General features: G+C 39.8%; 1 protein-coding gene and 2 non-coding genes across 3 annotated transcripts in view; 1 reads left to right on the top strand and 2 right to left on the bottom strand.

The window, feature by feature from the left end:
* Positions 1 to 2,936: 2,936 nt before the first annotated feature.
* On the bottom strand, positions 2,937 to 3,009 carry Trnaa-ggc (transfer RNA alanine (anticodon GGC)). Its single transcript has one exon. It is a non-coding gene; the product is annotated as a tRNA-Ala (tRNA).
* A 104-nt stretch (positions 3,010 to 3,113) lies between these two features.
* Positions 3,114 to 3,186, top strand: Trnaa-ggc (transfer RNA alanine (anticodon GGC)). Its single transcript has one exon. It is a non-coding gene; the product is annotated as a tRNA-Ala (tRNA).
* A 1,617-nt stretch (positions 3,187 to 4,803) lies between these two features.
* Positions 4,804 to 20,000, bottom strand: part of LOC140927961 (U3 small nucleolar RNA-associated protein 4 homolog) — an 82,848-nt gene continuing 67,651 nt past the window's right edge. Inside the window, exons 21-23 of the mRNA XM_073377667.1 lie at positions 11,640 to 11,825; positions 11,122 to 11,253; positions 4,804 to 5,493 (exon numbers count right to left, since the gene is read on the bottom strand). Of these exons, the coding sequence (XP_073233768.1) occupies positions 5,377 to 5,493; positions 11,122 to 11,253; positions 11,640 to 11,825 (435 nt within the window). The 3' untranslated portion in view covers positions 4,804 to 5,376. The remainder of the gene's footprint in view (positions 5,494 to 11,121; positions 11,254 to 11,639; positions 11,826 to 20,000) is intronic.

The following is a 20,000-nucleotide window of genomic DNA, read 5'->3' as shown; positions in this document are numbered from 1 at the left end:
TGAGATCTTTCAAGAGTCGATAAAACAAAAAAATCAGAGTCTACAGCAATATGCTTCCAACAGCAGAAATAAGCTGATCTGAAAACCTGTTCTGCAAAAAGGCACGTCTTCCCGTTGCGTTTTACTTATTCGCAGGTTAAGTAAACATGACCATGTAATTTACGGTGCCGCAAAAATCCAAAATTCAAGACAAATTAACCTACCTGTCAACCGAACTTTAATTTCGCGTCTTCACCCACAGCAAGAAAGCCGAAACTTCGTCATATAAAAGAATGCTTATCCGTAAATGACGATATCTTTCATTACTTTTTTTCTCGACGAAATATTTCATCATTTTCGAAAAAGTCGTGGACCAAGGGCATCGCGGACTTGCGCGGACCAAGGACCACATACTGTACACGTGATAAAAATGCAGCCACTCGATACTCGTCGGTCTGCTCATTGAGACGCGTGACTGATTCTTAAGCACTCCAAACCTGCTTCCACTGCTTCCAATTATTAGCAAGATTCCCAGATAATTCAATTTTTTGAGGAACAGGGACGTTGCTGGTAAATATCGGTGCTTGAACAGCTCGTACGGGTTGTCGTCCCTCATTCGGTGGATCGGCGGGCATGCTTCAATCGCTTTCTAAACTCGCCGTTGACCAGGGTTGACGTTCAAATGACGTTGTTAAACAAACGAAAGCGAGAATAAGAACCGCTTTCTGACACCATGTAACGTTGTGGCTTTGTACAGCAACAAAAGCGTTCTTGTAAACATAAACAAACAATACTTTTAATCCATAAGTCGGTTCACTGAAGAATCCTGTACAAGATCGAGAGCACATGTAAAATCTGGCATCCTATTGGATAACAGCTATCACGTGACGTTACATGTTTTCATCAAGCTTAGTATCAGGAATGTATCAGGTTGTTGTTCCGCAGCCATGTAGAGATATTCTGGAGGTTAGAATTCATTTTGAGAACTGCGGTTTCGAGGGTAGGACTCGAATGATGAGTTTCAGTGTCGTCAGCGTAAAGAAACACGGAGCCCTCGGGTGTTGTTGACACTACACCGTTGATGTGTATACAAAAAATGGTTGGGCCTAGTACGGATCCTTGGGGGACTCCATGGGTGACAGTTCTCTCATTTGAGTTAACCCCGTTACATTGGACAAAATGCGTTCTGTTGGTAAGGTAGCTACGAAACCATGCATGCTCAGCACCAGAGCTTCCGTTTGCTTTGAGTTTTTGGCGTAATAATGAGTGATCAATGACATCGAAGGCCTTCCGTAAGTGTAAGAACACGGCTGCAGTGATCAGCCCTTTATACTTTGCCCATTTCTATTCGTCAACCACTTTAAGTAACGCGGCAATGGTTGAAGAGCTCTTCAAATATGCAAATTGTTCTTTTGTAATAATGCCGTTTTCTCAAGCATATAATTCCAAATAATTGGGCAGTAGTTGAGGCAAGAGAGAAGAAAGGCATCATGCAAGCGTTTCTTAGCACAAGTAGAAATGAGATGTTTATGATGCAGAATTTGAGTATTTGTTTATATAAACAAAAAATCCAACCTTTCACTGAGGATTACTTTGACTCTGATGACTGACTATCAAGTTTAGACAGACTCTTCGACTAAAGCAGTTTTAGGGTTTGTTGAGCCTCACATTACCAGAAAGAGCAGGACTCTGACTTCCTATCAAGAGTTAGTTATGGTTCTTATAACGTTGAGATTAAATGTACCGCAGCAAGATTTGGCTTACAGATTTGATGTAAGCCAGTCAACAGTCTCAAGGATTTTTTTTTATCATGGATTACTGTGATGGATGTTAGATTGACACCATTAATTGTTTGGCCAGAAAGAGAGGAGGTGCTGAGAACCATGCCAAGGTGTTTCCAATATTCCTTTGGAAAGAAGACTACTATAATTACTGACTGCTTTGAAATATTTATCGAACGCCTTTCAAATCTCCTTGCAAGAGCCTAAACCTTCAGTAGCTATAAACACTATAATACAGTAAACGTACTCATTGGAATCACACCTCAGGGTTCCATTCGCTTTATGTCAAGAGCATGGGGAGGACGTACCTCGGATAAGTATTTGACTGAACATTGTGCTTTGCTGAAAAATCTGAAGCCTGGGGACCGTGTATTAGCAGATCGTGGTTTCACGATTCAAGAAAGACTTGTCTTTTATCAAGCACAACTGGCAGTTTTTTCAGTTTTTTTTCGTTAGTTCAATAACCACACATCAGGTGGCCCAAGCGTAATATGAGAGACAAGATAGGACAGAACTGCTCGATCGACCTTCAGAGTTGCTCAGAATCAGCTCCAAATTTCAAGCGAAAAAACAAACACACTTACATTTTACGCTGCCGAATCCACAAGGCCTCTTATCATTACACTCAGACTGTCAGGTAAGATGATGTAAAAGTACTTAAATCGCGCTGAAACTTCGTAAAAACAAAGACAAAGACTCCAGGTAACAATATTTACACTTTATTGATAACGTTTACCGCTTTGACCTCATTTATTTCATCTAAGTTTCAAACTCTTTATTTCCCATACAAACTCTCATATTACCCTTGGGCAACCTGTGACCACACCAGCAGTTCAATTACCACAAATTAGTTCATAGAGGGTAAACTACATGTAGCTGCGGGAAAAATAGCCGCAAATACGGTAGTTTTTTTAATATGATTGTATAGCATTTAGTAAGTGGTAAATACGTATTTAGCAACGATACAATAACTAAACTGAGAAATAGCTATGGTCAGGGGCTCCTGCTATGGCACACTGTTATTAAGTTCTAGTGAGCTCACTAATATAGACGCACGGGTCATTCAATTTTTCCGAGTGCCGAACCTTGCCAATATAAACGATAAAAGTGAAGAGTGATCATCGCAGTAAATTTTCCAATTTAAGCAATTGGAAAGAAGAAGCCTGAAAAAAATCAGGGCTTCAACGGGATTCGAACCCGTGACCTCCGCGTTGCCGGTGCGTTGCTCTACCAACTGAGCTATGAAGCCACACATTGGGAGCGAGGTCAATTTATTGAGTTCATATCTCCCGTTCATATCTCACTCCTCACGGGAGATATGAACTCAATAAATTGACCTCGCCCCCAATGTGTGGCTTCATAGCTCAGTTGGTAGAGCAACGCACCGGCAACGCGGAGGTCACGGGTTCGAATCCCGTTGAAGCCCTGATTTTTTTCAGGCTTCTTCTTTCCAATTGCTTAAATTGGAAAATTTACTGCGATGATCATTCTTCACTTTCATCTACAACCGCAGTTCAAAAATGAATTATTTCATACACTTCACATCATAAACGATAAAGTTGCCATTTATAACACGGCCTTGCACAGTTTTGATAAATCCTGAAACCATTTGGTCATAAGCTTGTAGGCTTGTAAATGCTTTTAACTGGTCCTGCGTGTAGTGACTTGTTTCCAAGACTAAAAATGACACGACATCAATTGTTTCCACAGGAGGCAAGCATTCTGTATCAAAATCCTTTTCACTTAATAAGAAAGGATCAATTCCCACCAGCTTAATTTTCTCAGAGTACCGTTTTAAAACATGCACTTCTACACTCATTGCGTAGTCGGAAAGAGGAAAATTCGCTACCTTTTCTTCGTATTTATGGACCGATCGGCTATTACGTCCGGGGGGGGGGGGGGGGGTGGTTCGGTGGTTTTGGATTGGGGGTACAATTTTCTAAGAGGCTTGATTTTGGGGTCAATTTTGAAAATGCACAGAATGTGAGGAGGGCCGAAAGATTTTAAAGACACAGGACAGGACTGGCCCTCCATGTAAAAGTTGTCAAACTATATCATGATCGAAGCAAATCCACGTTTCCTTCCAAAGTAGACAAAACAAATACAGTTTGGTCGTTCTTTGTCGGCAACAAAATGTTACCTGTATAAAGCTCTGCCCAGATAAGCTAAGCTGAAATCTGGAAAAAAATATATAGATTTTTCATTTTTTTTGTGTTAGGATTTCCTTTTACTGATTAAGTGAAGTGAAATGAATCCGAACGTGAAGCACAGACCTTGGTTGAGACTTTTGACCAAGCCAACTCCAATTCTATCCCGGAGTATATGTCACGGCTCTCATAACTTTGTTAACTTATCCCGTGTCCTCATACACAGCTGAGCGTAGTCTCAGCGGTATGAAGAGACTGCAAACTCCTTTACGAAGGATCATGACAGACGAGCCGACAGACGAGAGATTGAGCTCTCTTGCAATTCTGTATATGAGCACAAGGACGTAATTGATATTGATGGCATTATAACAGAGTTTGCCCGTCTGAAGGGTACACATCTCACCCTTTGCTTGAAATCTCCTTGATGGCGTCACTGTTTTACCCTTTTTTAACACTGTACCTTACGGATAGCACCAGAGATGGGTAAAATAAACAACTAATCACTGCATTTTTCTTCATCCTTATTTACTGAAATGCCCTTCAGAAAACGCAGGAGATGGCATTTCCGAGACCCTAAATTGAAAAATTTTTCTGGGGGAGCATGCCAAGTTTCGCATTGATCGGCCCACTTTTCATACATTTCCTCAAGAAAAGTGACATATCTTAAGAAATTTTGTTACTGAACAGTCCTTGTCTTTGAAGTAATTTTGCCCAAATAAACAGTTGAAACAGTTGAAACTCATAACAGTCCGCGCGAAACAATCCCCAGCATACATTAATCAAAATGTACCAAACTGGTTCTTGTCATCTTCCATTTCTTTTTTTTTTTTCACCCTAACTACCTGGTACCAAAATATGGCTAAAGGAAGAAACAAAAAACCAAACATGGCCCTAAATAGTAATAGATAATGATATTTTATGGTTATAATTCCTGTTACCACACAATTCACTGATTTCCGCGGGATAAAATGAAAACACGAATTGAATTGTTTGTGCTCTCAGGAAATGACAACACTCACCATATCTAGAGACCTTTACTAAAAGCTGCCATCATTCAGCAGAATTTTCCCTTTCTTGTAATAACATTAACAATATATTCGGTCTTTGGGTAAGCAATTTTAATTTCAAAGTGGCCATTTTTTTCTCGTTCGGTTGTTAGTGAGAGCTTTAACGTTCAACTTTTATACTCTGAAAACTAAACTACATTCACTACATTCATATTAATGCTGCCTTTGTAGACACCAGTAGGATTATTCAAATAGAAAAATTAAAGTAGTTTTTCCACTCTATTGCAAATAATATGTATATCGGTGGGATAACATGTGACAGAAAAGTAAAGACTTCATACACACTCTCTCATTTACACACCACTATTTATCTACATCGTTGATTTTATTCTAGAACTTCCAAGGTCAGAGAAAGTGCTCTCGAACAACGCTGCCGTCTTGTAATTTTGTGCAAGGCTGCTGCTATGTTCCGTACTTTTTTCGATAGAGCGGCGGGGGTAACTTTTCCACTATTGACTTCCATGGCCTCTCAACCACAACTAAAGAGCTGTCCTTTGCATAACCTGCGTAAAGTATCGGCTGCAAAAGAATAGTATAATATATGGATTTAGCCAGGGCTAAAAGCGAAGCTCTCTTTAATACCTATAGTTTACTCAAACAAAATATAAAATCGTGTAATGCCAGGCGGCGAAGGCAACAACTTGACACAGACCCCTCCCCCGCCCGCCCAGTGGGTATAGCTTGTATGTTTTGTTTTGCCAATACAGGTCATGTGATAATACTCTAGACTTCAAATTTCGTTTTACTCACGTGCATGTCTACGCATAACTTATGAAAAGAGAAAGGGTCAAGTTCCCCTGGGGCCTCTATTGGGAAAACAAAACATACAAGCTAAAGTTCTAAAGAGGTTTGTTAGCAAAAAAAAAAAAAAACTTTGGACGTGCAGCACACCTTTTTTAACATTTCTTTGCCGTTGTTTTGCACGACTACAACGTGAAACTTTCAGAAACTTCTTAGTTACACTACAACGTGAAACTTCCAGAAACTTCTTAGTTACACGTTTTATGGAGGAAATGTGGTATGTGTTCCTGTTCACGTTTTTTTCGCTGCCGCTCATTAGGGAGCTTAAGCAACTACGACGACGACAACTTCAAAAAAACAATAGGTTTAATGATCAAAACAACAGCTCTGCAGGTGCATCACGCTTTTTAGTACATTCCTTTGACGTCCACTGCACGACTACGACGTGAAACCTCCTAATTTGACGTTTTATGGAGGACGTGGACATACAACGACGAATTTTCCTTCCTCTTTTTGAACTTGAATAAAATGCTTAAGAATTCAACTCCAGGAAAAGTCGCTTGCTTTTGACATATTGAGCGGGTCCAAATAGACGCGATGAAGCTTGAAACAACGCAAATTCATTTTTTTACCGACGTTTTCACTGCCGTCGTCGTTGCTTAAGGTCCCTATTTTCACCTTGGTGGCCGCTAAAATTGTCATGTTTTTCTTCCAATGAAATTGAACATTATGTCGAAAGAAAGAATCAGCTTTGTTACACTAGAGAAACTCCATCCGTTGCCTCTAGGTAAACTTCCACCACCTTGATAATCTTTCACCGAGACAACGCAAGCTGCATTGCTTGGATTCCCCGTCTCCCTTGCAGAGTGTACTTAATACTTAATACCCCCACTCCCCCACCACCACCACCAAAGAGTGTACGGGCGTACGTTCAAGTGACTACCAAAACTTTCTTGGATGGATAGATAACCAAATTTTCTTAACAATGGGGCTCCGCGAAGCGCGCGCGTCTAGCTCCGCTAAAAAGGAAAATAACAAAACGCTACGTAGCGTACACTTCGGTGTCGTGGTTGTGGAACTGATTAATGCGGAGGAATAGTAAGAAATGAAATATGGTAAGAGTAAGGTGTTAATTTGTAAAATTATGGGATTTGTCAGGATATTCTGAAAAGAGCAACATCCAAGAGGCCTACTTGCCAAAAACTAGCATTTTGGGACAAATTGTCTCTGAGTTATGCTCTGATGACTCCATACAAATCCTTCTAAATTTGACTTGGGTCTAAACGTTTAGACCTAAGTCAAATATGAGGATACTGGCGGCTAGGATACCCGTCCGATTCATGATGAAGATTTTCACACATATTCCATACAATAGGTGTGATAAAACTGAACAGGAAACGCAAGGTTCCATGCACAGTTTCTGTTCGATTTACACAGCTTTGATCAAAACATTCTCAGTTTCGAGAATAGTTTATTCTAAACTGCATAAGAAAAGATTCAACTAGAAGTTGAATTTTCCGCTATTTCTCTTTCACTTTTTACATTCAGTTCATTTTTGCCAGAAAGTAAGCCTTAGAAATTAAAAGGACATTTGGTCAATTCACGCTCGCGCATTCTAGTCTTATTTTAAACTTTATAGCGGAAGGACATCTGTGAGCAGGGAATATAAAGTCAGCACAGAATTTGACTGTCGGCGAATTTCTGTAATCGTCCATCGTTCTGCTAGTGATAAGCTAGGCGTTGATCTGTTCGTCTTGCTTGTTTGGGGTTGAGTCTTATTTCGGTCAAAGAGAGAGAAAAAGTGTCTGGCAAGGTTTCCAATCAAAGATTTGTGAACTTGTGTCTGGCAAACTCTCCAAGTGTTTATATATATACACAGTTTCGCACCTTATAACTTCATCTGCGCTTGACGAGTGTCTTTTGGTCCATAACCTTCAAAAAAACTGCTCCACAGAATGTCACTGATAACATGTAACGCAAAAGAGTATCGAAGTGTGACTGCATAATAAACTGTCACAAAATCTACCTGAGGGGGATTTTCTGTCTTTACGTCATCCTAACCATTTCGTACTTGCGGGCGCTAACAATAGAAACGTCATCATGACCTACCGATTCCTCGCGGCCCCTGTTCAAGCAAATCGAGATTTTTTCTGGCATACTGACTGTATGTTTCAACTGTAAGTACTTTCTTTAATATACGCGCGAGTTACTAGGGTGCCTCCTCGGGATTTCGCCTTGTGGGCGAAATCCCTGCGGGGGCAATAACAAACTCTTACTTGAACTTCAGATATCTTACGGCTTCCGCCAACTTGTGATCACAGAACTTGAAAATCGACCTTCGTCACACTTACAGTCCAGCTCGTGGGACAAAACTTAGTTCGTCAAAAGAACTCGCTTGGAACTTGTATACCGTTTGACATAAGGTTCTAGAAAGTACTAAACAGGCGAAAAGTAGTAGCTTTTCGACATATTTTATGATTTCAGTAACTGATGCAAATCTGCTGATTCATACCGAAATGTTAACATGCCCTAATTAATTATTCATGAATAATCCAAAAACGCAGAGAACGTTCGAGAAAAGTCACGCAACGCATGAAAGCAATTTTACTACGTAACACTCAACAAAGACAAAATGTCTTTGTACGGCATTTTGTAACGTTAAATTCATCATAAAACAGTTCGAAAGGAGGGCTCACTCGTGAAATGTTTTTGAATACTCGAAGAGAAATTTCGTGTCTCTGCGCGGCCACGTATTATCCTCTGTTTATTCCTCGAGTAAATTAAAGGCTAAACTCGAAGTGATATTACGAAGTAGTCCGGTCTCATTTCGTTAAATAGCCGAAATAAGCCGAAAAGTCACGAACTTGCACGCCCAATCTTGTCCCGAAACTATTGCATTATTTCATAACTATTTTTCGTAGCTCGAACTACCCTAGGTCGCAGTACCGCAATCGGCTAATCCCTTCACTTAGAGTCTCCTCTGATCTGACGGGTCACACAGGTGAGTCGGTTCAAACCCCGGGAAAGCCAAAATAATAATTCTTTCTTCCTCGAAAAAGTTAAAGAATAAATCAAAGAAATCGAAGTGATCTCGAGATATCGCGAACTAATTCGGCTCTCATTTCGTCAAATAGCCGAATAAAACCGAAAACCTACAGACTTTGTGTGCCCAATCTTGTCCAAAAAAGTCAACTTTAATACATTCCTGAGCGTCGCAAATCCTTTACTTCGCGCTCCGCCGAAGTAACAGCACTGGTTTTGAGATGAAGGCGACATAAAACACGAGGGACAAATAAAGATAACAGCAAACTAAACGCACCACAACCTGGTTGTTTGCTTAGCATTGCGGCTTTGTGGAAGTTTAATCGTGTTTGTGAGTCAATTGATCGTTTAGGGAATTGATGATACCGTGCTTGTTTGCTGGGTGCGTCCTGACCAGTTAGCGACTTGATTTGCTACCACCATTTTTTAGCGTTGCTTTGAGCAAGGTCGTTGATTTTATTGTTGTAATAAAGGGATTTGTCAAGTTTGATATCACGTTGGGCCTTGGTCTTCCAAAATTTGTAGACAAGAGAGTCCTTCCCGTGCCTAATAAACGCAGACTGACGCTTCGAGATTAATAGCTTGATGTTATTGGCAACCCATGGCTTGTCACTTATGTGTTTCTTAACAGACTTCCAAGGAAAATAAGCGCCATGGCGGAGTTATGTTCTTGTGATAAGATCTCGAATTTTGTGCACAGGAAGGGGCAGAGAAAATCTCCGACCAGTCTTTCCCTGTCATCCAACTGCCAAAGTCTCTCCAGTCATTAGCTCAACACTGCCTAATCCTGATCCTACGGATAGAATCCTGTTTGGGTGGGGATATTTCCGTTAGGCGAGCTAGTATTGTGTAATGATCGGATGCTGCCACTTTGGGAATCCTCTGGAGATGGAAGAGGTGAGGCCTATTAGTGCAGAATCAATCCAGTATGCCTGATGCAACAAGCTGTTTGAGGTGGTTTGGGATGCTGACGGATTTAGGGTCCAATCCAGTCGAGGTTGCATTAAAATCTCCGGTTGCTATCACCATAGCATTAGGATGCTTCATAAGGAAATTATCGATATTCGACTGGATGTGTTCTCAAAAAATAACATTTTCTAATTCCCTGTTGGCGGTGGACTGGTATACCACTCCCAGAAGAATAGTAGAGACGCTCCTAGGTATCGCATGAGGTCTCATATTGATCCAAACTGACTCTACTTCGCTCTGTTCGTATTCTTTGAGCAGATACATACGCCACTACCCTTTTGAAGATTAAAAGATTAAAACAATAGTACATGATAAAAAAAGCGGAAAGGCTAATCTTCACAATATAACAAAGGTGTACATGAAAGGTAAGTAAATTTAGGCCATCAGCCCGTAATTCTTTGAGTAACTCGTTCCAAGCCTTTAAAATTTAAAAGTAAACTGGCCAATAGTAGATTTTATTTTAGGCAGACGAATTTCTGGTCTATCTCTTAAGGTCCTACTACGGTAGTCAGATCTCCAGGTCTTTTTAAAAACTCTGAAGTTACACAGGAAAACGCTGATGGTAAACAATTTTGAACACTAGCTGAAAATGCAGAAATCTTCGCCTGCTAGATAGCGTTAGAAGTTCAAGTTTGTCTCTCATCATTTGTGAGCAAGTCAGGTGCTTTGCCTCATAGCTTTGTTTTGTAATTGTTCTAACTAAAAGTCAGAGTTTTTCTTGGAGCAGGATCCCCATACAGTAAAACGGCAACCTAAAATGGGTTTAAATTGTCAGTTTATAAATCTTCAGAAGGTTAGTTGGATCAAGAAAAGACGAAATTCTATTCAGCAGCTTACGTTGAGGGTAGGCTCAACGCGACACAAATGATATGTGACTGTTCCAACATAACGAATCATCTACTATCACACCGAGGTACTTGAAGGATCTCTTCTTATCCAGAATCGAATTACTGTAAGAAATATGAACGTCTCTGGCAAGTTTGACATCCCTGTGTGATGCAATAACTATGCCACCGTCTTTTTCGTGATGCAAATAAGACCGTTACTACAGAACCACCGGTTAATGCATTTGACATCCTCGTTAATTCTGTACTCAGCCGCGCCAACGGACGTCAATATTTCAGTTTAGGTTTGGTATGCTCTTTGTGACGAAGAATACTTTTTTTTGGTGTGCTGTAAAAGAACTATCCATAACCCATCTCTCGAAACTACATAGAAAATAAGCTTTCCACTCGCACACAAGTGAATAAACAGAATTCGAGGTTCTTCTTACCGAGTCCGTCCCCGAGTCTATGTTGTTGATTTTTCTTTGAGATTACCCTGGCTGCGATCCCTTTCAGAATCAACTTAATTAAGGAGGGTTTGTGAAAATTACGGATAAGAAAGCATACTCACCGAATATTTGAGACAAGCCTTAAATGACTGCTGTCCTTGATCCGTTTGTTCAGCGGAATCAGATGCTGGCTGCTTTCTTTTTCGTCGAACTAATTTTGGCTCGTACAGCAGGGCATCTACGTCTGGTAACGGCTTAAAGGTAAGTTTATAACAGTCAAGGTGGAGAGTGAAAATACTTTTAAAAACTACCTAAAATTTCGAATCGTACCTTAACTCTTTCACTCCCAGAGTAATTATTGTGTCTTCAAAGCCGATTGTAACCGACTTCCAAGTCTTGGAATAAAATCTTGTGGTGCACCATTCCCATGGATCCTCTTTGGCAGTACTTTCACATGGTGCTAATTGTTTTTTTGCATTTTACAAAATGAAATTTGGAAATTTTTGTTGAATTTTCACTTTGTCACTTTTAGGGGGTGAAAGCGTTAATACCTATGTGTGTGTTTTTGGACAGCTGTATTCTCAAAAGAGATGGTGGAAGTAAAAACATTACGTTTACGATAACAGAAAGAAGGTATTACCTCTGACAGATCCACAATTGTAAACATTTGGTGGTCCTGCAGCAGCATAAGCTGGTAATTATCGGGATGAAACTGGATATTTATGACTTTAGAATGACGTCCAATCCATTGTTTCGGTAGACCCTGTTCAAAGGCCTGTCTCGACCAATCTGTTAACTTACCAGACGTAGGTTTAAAAATGTATATCTACGGGAAAAGGAGAATAGCTCTTCTTCAGCAACAACATCACAATTAAACAGTATGTCCCAATCCACAACAAAAATAGTGTCATTTCATGACAATGTTTGAAAATATGCACATCTTCAATGCAGACATGCTTGGAGCCAAATTGCAACATAGGACATAAGTGGTTACAGCCCGGAGAGTAAGGTTTATCTCAGGTCCACTGATACTGACAGATGTGTTTTCACACCCATCACATTGTACAGTGTATTCCGGTTACTAACAAGGGCAAATAAAGTTCCTTAAGTCCAGTATCCACAAGGACTAACAAGAGAGTAACACATTGCATAAACTGCTATAGGGCAGCACTGTTTACAGGCACATTGGTAACTATTAATATTTGATATACTACAATGTTCAACATTGCTTGAGAAAAGATGAGGTTCAAAGGTGGCAATTGGCAAAAATGTACACCTTTAATTTGATATATATATATATATATATATATATATATATATATATATATATATATATATATACATAACACAAATGAACTGAAACCAGTGAAAGAAAGAAATAAATGAACACAAGTGAAACTCTAAAAATTGCCTTGAACGGGATTTGAACCTGCGTCCTCGACTTTCTAGTGCCGATGTGTTAACCACTACACCACCAAGACAACCACGCTAACGCGCAGTCGAATTGAAGGCTTTATGGCTCACGGGACTCCCCAAACATTCATTTATTTCTTTCTTTCACTGGTTTCAGTTCATTTGTGTTATGTATAGTATTAAAAAAAAGGTGTTAGCACCTTCCAGTGGCCTCTGTGAACTCTAAAGAATTGTTTGGGGAGTCCCGTGAGCCATAAAGCCTTCAATTCGACTGCGCGTTAGCGTGGTTGTCTTGGTGGTGTAGTGGTTAACACATCGGCACTAGAAAGTCGAGGACGCGGGTTCAAATCCCGTTCAAGGCAATTTTTAGAGTTTCACTTGTGTTCATTTATACATATATATATATATATATATATATATATATATATATATATATATATATATATATATATATATCCCCACATACCACACGATGAGGGGATAGAGGCGGTGAAAGAGGCGTTGTTAACATGGGATTCCAATGTGGAGAATTGGAGGAAACTAGGGGATCTCAAGAACGACTTAGTAGGGTTTACAGAAATAGTTCTTAAGAACAATAATTTTGAATTTGATGAGTTGCATTTTCTCCAGAAACTAGGCACTGCGATAGGGACTCGGATGGCACCGTCGTATGCTAACATTTTTATGGACAAACTAGAAAGACAGTTGATTTCAAACGCTTTAATAAAACCCCAAACTTGGTGGCGATATATTGATGATATTTTTATAATTTGGACAGAAGAGGAGGAAAGTCTTAAAGATTTTATTAATTATCTAAACAGTGCGCATAGAACGATCAAGTTTACATCAAAATGGTCCTATCAAGAAGTGGAATTCTTAGATGTTAAAGTCGTGAATGAATCGGGAAAACTGGAGACAGATGTTTACATCAAACCCACCGATAGCCATCAGTATCTCCACCGGGTGTCGTGTCATCCGAACTCTTGCAAGAAAGGGATTCCCTATGCACAAGCATTACGTTTGAGGAGGATTTGTTCCAAGGAGGCTTTCTTTGAAAGCAGAGCGCGGGATTTGTGTAGTTCTTTAGAAGAAAGGGGATATAAGAAGAATGTCATACAACAACAAGTGGATAGAGCGAGGCAAACACCTAGAGATGAAGCATTGAGGGATAAACCAAGAAAGAAAAATACCAGGATTCCCTTCACAGTGACGTACCACCCGGGCCTTCCTAAAATCGGAGGCATGTTGAGGAAGCTACATCCGGTTCTTCACTCTTCGCAGAGATGCCGGGATGCCATTAGAGAGGTGCCAATGGTTGCTTTCAGAAGACCGAAGTGCCTCTCCGACTTCTTGGTTCGAGCAAAGTTTAGGACTGCCGCTAAGGAAGAGGTAACAGGAACATCAAAGTGTGGTAGCAATCGGTGCCAAATTTGCACTTTTCTGTGTGTGGGGAGAACTTTCCGCAGCAAAACCAATGGGAAGGAATTCCGTATTAATTACAACTTAAATTGTAACTCTAAAAACGTGGTTTATCTTATGACTTGTAAGGTATGTGGCATTCAATATGTTGGATCCACTACCACTAATTTTCGGTCTAGGTTCAATAATCACAGAAGTAGGATCAATGCCCATCTCAAGTTGTAAAATGTAAGTGTGTTTGCGTTTTCGCGTGAAATTTGGAGCTGATTCTGAGCAGCTTTGAAGGTCTATCGAGCGATTCTGTCCTACCTTGTCTCTTATTATTACACTGTCAGGTCAGATGATGTAAAAGTACTCAAATCGCGTTGAAACTTCGTAAAAACAAAGACAACGACTCCAGGTAACAATATTTAAACTTTATTGATAACTTTTATCGCTTTCACTTCATTTATTTCATCTAAGTTTCAAACTCTATTTTTCCCGTACAAACTCTCATATTACGCTTGGGCCACCTGTGGTGATGCGCGCGCGTTACCTTCGTAATTCAGCAATTTAAAAGTTCTGTGCGTTAACGGCTAGTTAGTCACCCTGAAGAAGATCACTGAATGTGATCGAAATATAGGTGGATTGAAAGGAAACTGTTTTCTGTCTTCATTTGTGATTAAGATATATTTGTGTTTATGAGGACGGGAGAGGGAGATGCTTGGGACAACTTTTTATATATATATATAGATATATCTTAATCACAAATGAAGACAGAAAACAGTTTCCTTTCAATCCACCTATATTTCGATCACATTCAGTGATCTTCTTCAGGGTGACTAACTAGCCGTTAACGTACAGAACTTTTAAATTGCTGAATTACGAAGGTAACGCGCGCGCATCACGACTGAAATGACTGTTATTTTAAACGTCTAACGGAAAATGTCATAGATGACACTATCATCTCCTGCGCGCGCCCGCGCGCGTCTTTCGGTTCTGGGCGTAAAAACCATCATCCTCATTAAGTCCTTGAGGGCGCAGCGTTCCCAATCTATACATCCACTCTCCCTCCTTCTTCCGCAACTCCCTCTCTCCCATGGCTCTGTCTATTAACTGTATAGTTAAATGGCTTAATCCTAAGTGTCCCGAACTATGAAAATGTTGGTAGAGAAAATCGTCATTCCTCTTATTTTCAGAAGACAACTTGAGATGGGCATTGATCCTACTTCTGTGATTATTGAACCTAGACCGAAAATTAGTGGTAGTGGATCCAACATATTGAATGCCATATATATATATATATATATCAAAATTAAAGGTGTACATTTTTGCCAATTGCCACCTTTGAACCTCATATATATATAACAATTATTCACCGAAGTGGAGGTGGTTAGTCCTGGATATTTACCGAACTGCGAAGCAGTGAGGTAAATATCCACGACTAGCCACCGACACTGAGGTGAATAATTGTTTTAGTATATACTAAAACAGTGAGATAATTGAGCACAAAAATGACGATTTTTAACTCAAATACTGTTGCCAACGATTACAATTTTGGCGCGTAATGACCCGGCGGCCGCGGCCGTCGCTTTTTCTTGCCGACAATTAAAACATTTGAAGGCATTTGTTTAGCTCTTGCGGGGAAATTTCTTCAAAAGGAATTGTGAATTTTTTTTGTATTTAAAGTCATTCTATAAAAAAAGGTTATTAAATTTAGTTTTAAGCTTATTTATGAACAACTCAACTAAATAAAGTAAGCAAGACGAACTTAATTTGCATTTGTAAACAAAAAACTTTTTCACCGGTTTTATCGATAAATTCGTGTCAAAAACACAAACTTTACCTGTTAAAACTTCCAATCCGAACTTCGTCACCTTCTTCGTGTATTTCGGAAACAGTTTGCTTGATTAGTTGTGAAATTTCTTTGTTTGTTTACGGCAGCAAACCGGGAAGACATTTTGCTCGCAACTTACGCGAGTTTGGCGTCGCTCGCTCGGAGGAACTGGAGGTGAATCAGTGAATAGTGCAGGATATTCACTGATTGAGTAGCCAATCAGAGTGCGCGAAAAACACTATCCACTGTTTTAGTATATACTAAATATATATATATATATATATATATATATATAATTCAGTTAGATGTTCACCGGCGAAGCCAAGACAGTGCTCTACTTGCAGTGAAGGAGCGGAATAGACCAGTAGGTGAACTACTCAAATCCTGAGTGCATGGGTGTTTAATACAAGCCTGTTTCGTAGGCCACCGAAAAGGTGACCCACTCTTCAGTTAAACTCCATTATTACACTGAAGCGTCAGGGTCTACATCAAGAAGAGTGATCGCGTGATAAAAACGGTTACATATAACGTTTGAAATTTAAATTTTTAAGAAATTTTAGAATGAAAAGCGCGCGCTTGCTCTCAATCGCCTACAACTCTTATACGAAACCTAAGTCGCACGAAAGCTCGCGCTACAATCTCTGGCTTTCACATGTCCGATTGTACCTTAGAATGAACTTGCGTCGATGTCTGCATGTAGAGACAAGTTCGTTGCGCTTGTTCAGTGTTGCCGTGTGAGGCCTGCAGATTAAAAAGAACTTCTCTGTTGTACATAGATTGCAACGTTTTGTGAGGTTGGTGTAAGATTTTGCTTTGGCGAGTATTTTCCACGTGATATTGAATTCCTTATTTGCCTCCTTTATATATATATATATACCCGTTTTCAAAAAGGTTTTCATATAGAGAGATATATAGATAGATATATACTTTTGTTTTCTTGCACGTGCGCCCGTCTGCATTTACACTTGTTATTGTCCAACTTGTGAAAAAACTTGATTAAACGATAAATTTTCTTTTCGTCAAGTTCTTTGTTCCAATTTGTCAATTAAAAAAATTATGCACGAACATTTTCTGCAATGCTCTTGATTTGCATTCTCTTGAAAATTAAAGAATGAGGAATTCGGTCACTTGTAAGTCATATAGTTGTTGTCGTTACAGGATAAGGGGAAAAACATCAAAGATTTTCATTTTTAAAACAACGCAGATGAAATGAAAAAAATGTGTTTTCGAAACCGCTGAGAAGGAAGATGTGACGGTGGATGTCCATACTGGATATGTGGGAAGGAGCAACAATATTATAGCAGTTGATTAAAACGGACTAAGACGTTGACGAGGTTCATAGAAGCAGACTTTCTCATAACCATGATAAGCTGGTCATGTATATTATTGTCTCACCTTTTCTCGTGTACAATCACGGCCTGTAAGGCAACGTCTCATTGAAGACAGAATAAACTCTCGGCCACAAATGCTTTCAAGTTAGTTTACAGTTTCTCTTGAGCACGCTCCTGGACAGCGCATTTTTTAATACACTCTATTAATAAAAATGCGTCGTCACTTGCTACAGATGCCATGGCATTTGGCCTACCAATTCGGTGACGCCGTATAACTCGCGGATCGGCTGCTTCGCGGGATGTTTTCCTCATCCCCAAAATCAGCTATATAATTCGCCATTGTAAATTTGTATCGCAGGGCGCATGTATTTTTCTAAAAAAAACAAACAAACTCAAAACGACATGTCAAATTGGAACAAAAAACCCAACGAAGAAAAAATTTATTGTTGAACCGAGTTTTTCACAAGTTGGACAATAAGAAGTGCAAAATGCACACGGGCGCACGTGCAAGAGAATAAAGTATATATCTATCTATATATCTCTCTGTATGGAAACCTTTTTGAAAACGGGTGTATATATATATATATTTATATATATTCAGTTAGATGTTCACCGGCGAAGCCAAAACAGTGCTCTACTTGCAGTGAAGGAGCGGAATAGACTAGTAGGTGAACTACTCAAAGCCTGGGTGCATGGTTGTTTAATACAAGCCTGTTTCGTAGGCCACACAAAAGGTGACCCACTCTTCAGTTAAACTCCATTATAACACTGAAGCGTCAGGGTCTACATCAAGAAAAGTGATCGCGTGATAAAAACGGTTACATATAACGTTTGAAATTTAAATTTTTAAGAAAGCCAATTTCAAGAAGGCCTAGAAGAGGACATTGCTTCCGTAAAAAATGACAGCCGCTTGTTCGTTAAAGCAGATAAGTCCACAAACGTTTATAAATTAGACGTCCCAGAATATAAAACTGTTAGAGGCCAACGTAACAAAAACCTATAAGAAAGCTGACATTAAGCAGCTCACGAAAATTGACGAGGAAGCCAGGACCATTACAAAAAAACTTAACATAGATGACCGGGTAGAATCTATGGCAATGAAAGAAGCGTTTATAACGCTAAAAGACCACAAAGAAAATTTTGAAAACAAGCCTACTTGTAGACTGATTAACCCTTCAAAACCGGAGATAGGCCGCATAAGCAAACAAATCCTGGAAGAAATAAATCGGAAACTTGTCGACATCACAAAAGTTAACCAGTGGAAGAACACATCCTCTGTGCTTCAATGGTTCAAGCAGCTGGCTAATAAAGGGGACTCGGCATTTATATGCTTTGACGTCGTAGAATTTTACCCCTCAATTACCGAAGCCCTCCTAAAACGCGCCCTTGACTTCGTCTCTGAACACGTGAACATCTCAGCCAACGAACGACAAGCAGTCATCACTTCCAAGCACTCCCTGCTATTCAGCAAAGGCCAACCATGGGAAAAGAGAAATTCAACATCAAATTTTGACGTAACCATGGGAAGCTACGACGGAGCGGAGACTTGTGAACTGGTGGGTTGTTATCTCCTGTCACAGCTAAAGCAGATCCCTGGCATCGAAATCGGCCTTTACAGAGATGACGGGCTTGCCGTACTCAACCAAACACCACGACATATAGAGAAAGCAAAAAAACAAATATGCCAAATATTTGCGAACAACAACCTAAAAATCACAGTTGATGCAAACAACAAAGTTGTTAACTTCCTAGATTTAACACTGGATTTAAACACCGGAAAACTCAAACCATACTCCAAACCATCCACCACCCCGCTTTACGTTCACAGCAAATCGAACCACCCACCCAACATCCTCAGAAACATACCCGTAGCAATTAACCGGCGACTATCCAGCATTTCTTCCGACCACGAGGTTTTTAATGAAGCATCGGCTCCGTATCAGGAAGCATTACGAAAGAGTGGCTATGCTTTTAAACTAGAATTCAAGCCACCACCACAGCAGCCACCATCACAGAAACGCAAACGACAAAGAAATGTTCTATGGTTTAATCCACCATATAACAAAAGCGTCAAAACCAACATTGGACGTGCGTTCATCAGCCTCATTGAAAGATCTTTCCCAGCGGGCCACAAACTGAGGAAAATTTTCAACAGGAACACCATAAAGCTCAGCTACAGCTGCATGCCCAACGTCAAGCAAATAATAGATGGCCACAACAAAGCCATCCTGAAGATAGCAGAAACAGCGCAACCACAGAAAAACGAAGAGAACACGTGTAGCTGTAGGAAAAAAGAAGACTGCCCGCTAAACGGAGAATGCCTGGAGACAAAAAAGAGACATACATCGGTCTCACAGCTACTCAGTTCAAGGCAAGATACAGAAACCACCTGATGTCATTTAGACATGAAAAGAGAAGGAATGATACTGAGCTGAGCAAGCACCTGTGGCAGCTAAAGGAGGCAAACAAGGAATTCAATATCACGTGGAAAATACTCGCCAAAGCAAAATCTTACACCAACCTCACAAAACGTTGCAATCTATGTGCAACAGAGAAGTTCTTTTTAATCCGTAGGCCTCACATGGCAACACTGAACAAGCGCAACGAACTTGTCTCTACATGCAGACATCGACGCAAGTTCATCCTAAGGTACAATCGAACATGTGAAAGCCAGCGCGAGCTTTTGTGTGACTTAGGTTTCGTATAAGAGTTGTAGGCGATTGAGAGCAAGCGCGCTTTTCATTCTAAAATTTCTTTAAAATTTAAATTTCAAACGTTATATGTAACTGTTTTTATCACGCGATCACTTTTCTTGATGTAGACCCTATATATATATATATATATATATATATATATATATATATATATATATATATATATATATATATATATATATATATATATATATATATATATATCTTAATCACAAATGAAGACAGAAAACAGTTTCCTTTCAATCCACCTATATTTCGATCACATTCAGTGATCTTCTTCAGGGTGACTAACTAGCCGTTAACGTACA

The sequence above is a fragment of the Porites lutea genome, chromosome 2 (assembly GCF_958299795.1).
Source record: "Porites lutea chromosome 2, jaPorLute2.1, whole genome shotgun sequence".
NCBI classification, from domain to species: domain Eukaryota; kingdom Metazoa; phylum Cnidaria; class Anthozoa; order Scleractinia; family Poritidae; genus Porites; species Porites lutea.
This window is presented reverse-complemented; position numbering and strand designations above follow the sequence as displayed.